Source organism: Psittacula echo, assembly GCF_963264785.1.
Source record: "Psittacula echo genome assembly, chromosome: 18".
NCBI classification, from domain to species: Eukaryota; Metazoa; Chordata; class Aves; order Psittaciformes; family Psittacidae; genus Psittacula; species Psittacula echo.
The window spans coordinates 614,825-621,014 of NC_137754.1; the positions used below are offsets into that span (position 1 = coordinate 614,825).

At 59.5% G+C, this 6,190-nt stretch overlaps 1 protein-coding gene across 1 annotated transcript in view; it reads right to left on the reverse strand.

Annotated features, from left to right (window-relative positions):
• Positions 1 to 5,843, reverse strand: part of CADM1 (cell adhesion molecule 1) — a gene marked incomplete at both ends in the record, with an annotated part of 122,728 nt that extends 116,885 nt beyond the window's left edge. Inside the window, one exon of the mRNA XM_080631718.1 lies at positions 5,729 to 5,843. Coding sequence (XP_080487844.1) covers positions 5,729 to 5,843 — 115 coding nt within the window. The remainder of the gene's footprint in view (positions 1 to 5,728) is intronic.
• Positions 5,844 to 6,190: the final 347 nt, after the last annotated feature.

Here is a 6,190-nt window from a genome sequence, read left to right on the forward strand (position 1 = left end):
CCCTAATATTTAAGAGTGCTCTGAGAGGGAAGCTGCCAGGCAGCCTCATTTAAAAACAGAAAAGCGGCAACAAGCAGTTTCTCATGCTTGATCCGATTACTCTGATCTCTCTTTTGATGCTGCAGACTCAGACTCATATTTCTATGACTGCACGGGGGGAGCAGGGGAATGTCACTGCGCTGCTTCATATTTCTTTCTTGCCTGTCACACTTTGGAGAAGAGATATGCACTGCAAAGGGCTAGAATGAAGTGGCTGCTCTTGGACCTCTCTCACTGCAGCCTGCCAAGTCCCAGCTGGGTCTCATGCTCTCCGGGAAAAGCTCATGGGATGCGCACAGCTTTACTGCTCTAACAAAAAGGAGTGTTTCCACATCAGCCTTTGAGGTATCTCGGGTCCAAGCTGAAGAGGGCCAAGGTGTTTTGGACAAGCACTGAAGCACACCTTTGTGAGTGGCATCCACTGCTGCCAGAGCCCACCCAGAGACCCACTGATGGCTTGGGGAACACAATGACATTTCCATTCTGCAAGCAGACCTTTAAAGAGATTATAAATCACAGTCAAGCACTTACTAATGCTGCTAAAAAAGGACACAACGAGACCAGAGAGATTCATGTGCTGCTGTAACCTGAACCCAGGGTTTTATATACCCAACACTTGTCAAGCCCAAGGACAACTTTCGGAGGCGATGCAGGCCCTGCAGGCATCCTTGGCTCCCACAGCCTCATTCACATTCCCCTGCTCCTCACCGTGCCCCATTGCTCCCACTGCTTAGCCAAGGACTCCCGAGAACATCACACAAGTGCCACTGCTCTGCCCTCCCAGTGAAGGAACAAGCCAGCAACGTAAGTGCTCAGGGCAAGCTTCACAGCCGGCCCTGGCAGAGGCAGTGAGGTTCCAACACAACCATTTCCCACCGCCAGACATACCCCTGGGCTTGAGAAAGTGCTCACTGTCACACACTGCTAAGAGTCCATTTTCTCTTCAGTATTTAAAGGTGAAAATGCCAACACAAACCCATCAAAAACCTGCCAGAACACAGCACCTATCACACGCGACCGTCGGCAAGTGGACAACACCGGGAAGGTGCCAGCCCAAAGATCAAAACGAAGGAGATGTCTCAGTTAAGCCACAGCCTGCAAAAGTTCTGTGTTTCTGAGCAGAGATATGCTTAAGCATCGCTTTGATCCTTTATACTGGCATCTTAATGGGGACTCAAGTCTCCTTATAAGACTCATCTTGAGAGTTCAGTAGAGTCAGAATGTTTTTAATAACCAAGTTCTTAAACCTCAGAAGATCACAACAGATGAAAACCAACCCATAGGTGAAACCAGCATGCTGGTCCAGCCCCACCAAGCAATGTCACTGATTGAAAATAACTGGCTGTGCAGGCCAAGGAAAGTTTTTAAATAGAACAAGAAAGCCACTGACCACACGCAGCGGGGTGGGGAGGCTCCCTAAGCTCCTAACCCAGTGTCACAAGACTTAAGGCAAGAACCTGATGTGCCACAGGGCAGCAAAACCGACAAGTTCAACAGGCAGCAAATACACCAGGGAGGAGGAGAGCTGTTATTATAGGGAAAAAAGCCAAGAGAAACCAGGGTCCTTGCAGGAGCTCGCCTGACCCACACCCCTCCAGCTGGGGCTCCTCCTGCCCTTGCAGATTAGAAGCTGCAGTATCTAAATGCAGCCCGTGGCTTGGCCACAAACGCCAGCTCGTCTCGGCACGGCCACCATGCACCACCATGCGCCCCAGCCAGCGGGTTGGGTTCAAGTAGCAGAGCTTTGATTGAAGCCTCGTGGCATTCCCCTCCATAAAGACCAGCCACAGGGGCAAACATCCCCCATCCCAGCAGCACGCTCCCTCGACGCCGGGCACGCCACAGCATCCCAGCCCACGCTGGCCGACCTTCAAAGCGTTCCATGGTGGGGCTCCCCATTCACCACAGCAGCAGCTGCGAGCTCGGCACGCAATTACAGCCCAGCAAAGCAGCTGATCTGCGCAGCCTAAACACAAGCGCACCACCGCTAATTACACCGTCCCACCTCGGGTCTCTCCCCCATCGCCCGTCTCCAAGCAGAGCCTCTTTATTTAGCGCTGGTGGGTTTGCACCACCAGGGAACAGCGCAGGATGCTCCCCAGAGAAGCAGACATGACTCTCAGTTTGTGTTGGGTTGGTTTTTACCACGTAGCATCCAGTTTCACAGCAGAGACACTGGCTGCGGGTCCAGCTTTGCCTGTGCTCTTCAACCACTGCGTAAGTATTTACTTACTGGCCGAATTCCAGCTCAATGAATGCTGCAGCTTCCTGCCCGCGCCACGCTCACAGCCCCTGGAGCCTGCTAAAATCCCGTCTCCCTGCACTGCAGAACGCTGCTTAACTTTGGATACAGAAGGGAGCCCCTGCATTCCAGACAGAAGTACTGCCAGGTGCTGTCGGAAACCACAAGAGGAACAGGTTGGCAAAACCCCTTTGAGAAGTGTGACAAAAATCCCTGGGAAAACAGGCATTACACAGAAGCATCCAGAAAAATCTGCTTATGTGCAGTATGAAAAAGTGGTTTTTTTGAGCAAACACATCCTTGGGAGCATTTAATGGTCCATTTAAACAGAGGGCACATCCAGGCTGAACAAAACATTTAATTCTGATGGCCTTGGGGAGACATAGGGTTAAAGACCTGACCCATTTTCAGTCCAGCCATAGGGCAGAGACCACAGCCAACGGAATGCACCCACCTTTAGTCCCAGCCTGGCCGGAGGACAGCACGCCAAGCCACCGGGGTGACGGAGCCAGAGCTGTTTGGTTACGAACCCGCCTGTGTTTACACACCGGGAAAGACAGGGAAAGGCAAACAAAGAGAACAGCAAGCAGCCGCTGATAAACCCGGGGGTCCCCGAGGAGCTCAGCTCTTCCTGGCCCCTCGCACAGAGCCCCCTCTGCCAGACACACAGCAGAGGAGCAGCCCACGGCCAGCAAACATCGAGGGCAGCCACCGAGCCAAAAGGGCTGGCAACCGTCCCTGCTCCGCGCAGAGCCATCTCCCAGTCATTCCATCCCCGGGAGCCTCCTTGGCACTGGTTTCCAAGCCAGACTGTCACACTCATAAACCTGCGCTCAACTACCTACATGCAAGACAAATGAGTCCAAGCTGCAACCCAGATGGATCCCTGTATTCACCAGCCCCTGCCTCGCCGCGCTCCTTTGGCGCTGCGGTGCAGGCAGAACGCAACCGTGTGTGTCAACACTGGAGCTCGGCACGCCAGGAACCGGGCACACAAAGGAAACTGCTCCATGTTTCAAAGGAGCCTGGCGGGACACAGCCGCAGCAGGAGCCCTCCCTGCCTCCAAGGGGGTCCTAATCCAGGCACAGGGCTTGGGTGATGCCGGTGGACGCAGTGCCTGTGCCATGGCCGGGCTGCAGCGCGGTGCTGGTGCCGCCTCCCAATGCCTCCCGTGGCCTTGGCTGAGAAGTTGTTGTTTCTGTAGTGCCTGTGCTGCTGCTCCACGCCATCAGGAGGATGCTGCACTCCCCCCGGCGTTGCCCACCTCTCCGTAGTAGCCGAAATCGCTTCTCAGCCCTCTCCCTCCTTTGCAGAAGCTTTGTGAAGTTTAATTAACTGTAAAGCATCGAGATCAGATAGAAAAGCACCACAAAAAGGCACAGATCCACCTTGAGTTATCGGCTTAGCTTAAACTGAGTCCAAGCGCTGCCTGTTGCCATTGCCAGTGAACACAGGTGGCAACGCCACCACGACCTGCTCCGGACCTCGCGGTGCTGATATGGTGCTAGCACTGTCGTGCCTTGGGTAGAGCCCGTATAGGAGACGCGGTGACGGCGCTGCAATCAGCACCAGGCGTGACTGCCACGGCACTCGTTTTGTCTTCCGAGCCCATCGGAGCTCACAAATCACAGCTTTGAAATGGGGGGATTAAAAACAACACCACAACGAGGGGCTCCTCAGCGCAAAGGCAGCTCTGTCTGCACGGCATTAAAGCAGGAGCTCCAGGATTTTATCCTGTGATCCACAGCGGAGCACCAAAGCACAGGAGAGGCATCTTCCCCCCGGAGCATCACGATCCCAATTCACCACTCGAAAAGCCCTGGCACAGTCGGGCGCAGCCGTCTGCAGTGGCGTCCAGCCCTGCTTTTGTTCCTCTCAAGCTGCTGCGCTGCTCCGTGCTGTGCTGCCGTGCCGTTAGCCAGGCAGCCATCGCAGGCACCAGCCTGGAGTTAAAACTGCCCTTAGGAAAGGATTCGGAATGGGAGGCGAGGCATTAATAGGGTCAGACAGCAAAACAAAGCACGGAGGTGGCTGTCCTGCAACAGGGCGTTTGTTTTTATTGGGGCATCTCGCAGCAGCAGGTCTCCAGGTCAAACCAGTGGGAAACTGAAGGCAAATCGAGCTAAAGCAAATGCAACTTCCCCAGAAAGCACCTTGCCACCAAATATCTCCCTGGAAAACTAGGAGGAGAACACAGCAACTACGTAAACATCTGGGCGTCTGCCGCTAGGTGCCAGTGAGCTGCACCGAAGCGATGCGAGAGCTTCCCTGCGCGGTGGAAAGAGCTGATCCCAATGGCTGGTGTCCATCCATCCATTCATCGCTCCTGGTTGCTCTGCACGGGAGCTCCGGGCTGCAGAACGGCCGGATTCAGAGAACAGAGCCACCCTTCAGCACTTCCGAGACCAGGGAAGGAGTCGTTTCCATCATCGGAGCAAGCCTTGGGCAGAAGCCCCGGCTGGAGGATGCGGATCTCCCGCAGAGAGGGAATGGGATAAGAACGACACCGGCTTTATCCCACACCCCCCCCCCCCGCCCCAATCCCACCAGACAGGCCAGCGGGGAAGCCCGGGAGAGCGCGTACGACACGGCTGTGAATAAAGCTCTTTGTTCGGCCAAGCTGCCTGCTCCTTTATCCCCCCTTCTCCCATCAGCGAACTGCTGCAGCCCACTCAATGGCCCTCTTGTTCCTTCCCCTGCGTCCCGGGCAAACGATGCCCGGTGCTCCGGCCGCGGAAGGCACTGAAGGGAGCCTTGTGCCTCCCCAGGGACACGCTGCCCATGTAAAGTGCCGCTAAGGGGGGACGCTGCCACCGGAGCCTCGGCCACAAGCCCAGGTCCCTCCTGCGGCTCCTCGGCTCAGCGCCACCGGCCGGGAGCGGGGGCACTCGGCGGCCGCGGAGGGTCCGGGGTGCGCTCCCCAGGAGTCATGGGTTGGGGGAGTCCGAGCCGGGGAGCCCCGTTCGCGGCGTCCGCTTGACGCCCGCTTCACCCGAAGCCTCCGAGCGGGGCGATCGCCGCCGGGGTTCCGGGGAGGGCGGCGCCGGCGCTACCGAGCGAGGGAAGGAGGGCGGGAGGGATGGGGAAGCGCCCCGCGAGTTGCGCTCAGATTCCAACAGGTTCCGCGCCGCGCGGCGCAGCCGCTCTCCACCCCCCCCGTGCACCGGGGGGCGCGCACCGTAATTAGCGCTTAACTGCGAGGCCGCCCGACGAGCCGAGGGGCGGCGGGAGAAGCCGCTTCCATGGCAACTGTCCGCCCGCACCGCCCCGACACGCGCGAGTGAGCGGCCGCCGACCCCGGGGACCACGCCGCGGCTCGGGCCGGAGGCAGCGGCGCGGCCGGCGCGGACCGCGCGGCTCCTCCGCCCGCCGAGCGCGCCCCGCACCCGCCCCGCTCCCTCCCCGCAGGCCCCGCGGTGCCCCCCGCGAGCCGGCCCGGGCCGCACCTGTGCGGATGAGGGCGGTGGCGGCGAGGAGGAGCAGCAGCAGCGGCGGCGGCGGCGGCAGCAGCAGGAGGCCGGGCGCGGGGCCCGCGGCGCTGCGCTGGGCGCGACCCGCCATGTCCGGCACCGGCTCCGCTCTGCCCGCGCGCCGGCACCGCCGACCGCGCGACACCGTAATGAGATGCGTGCGCGTCACCGCGGGGCGGGGACCGGGGCGCGCCACGCCCCCTCCGCACCCACCGCCCCCCCCCCCCCCCGCCCTGCGCGCCAGGGGCCGGGGCCAAAGTGCCGCGCTCGGAGCGGGGCGCACCGGGATGCGGGAGCCGGGGAAGCGGGAGGGCGCTGGGACCCCCGGGAGCGGGGTGCGGGACAGCGGGAGGCGGGAGGGAGCCGGTGCCCCCCAGAACGGCGCCGTGCGGCGGCACAGACAATGGAACCCGCACCTAAACAAACCCCCACGGTCCC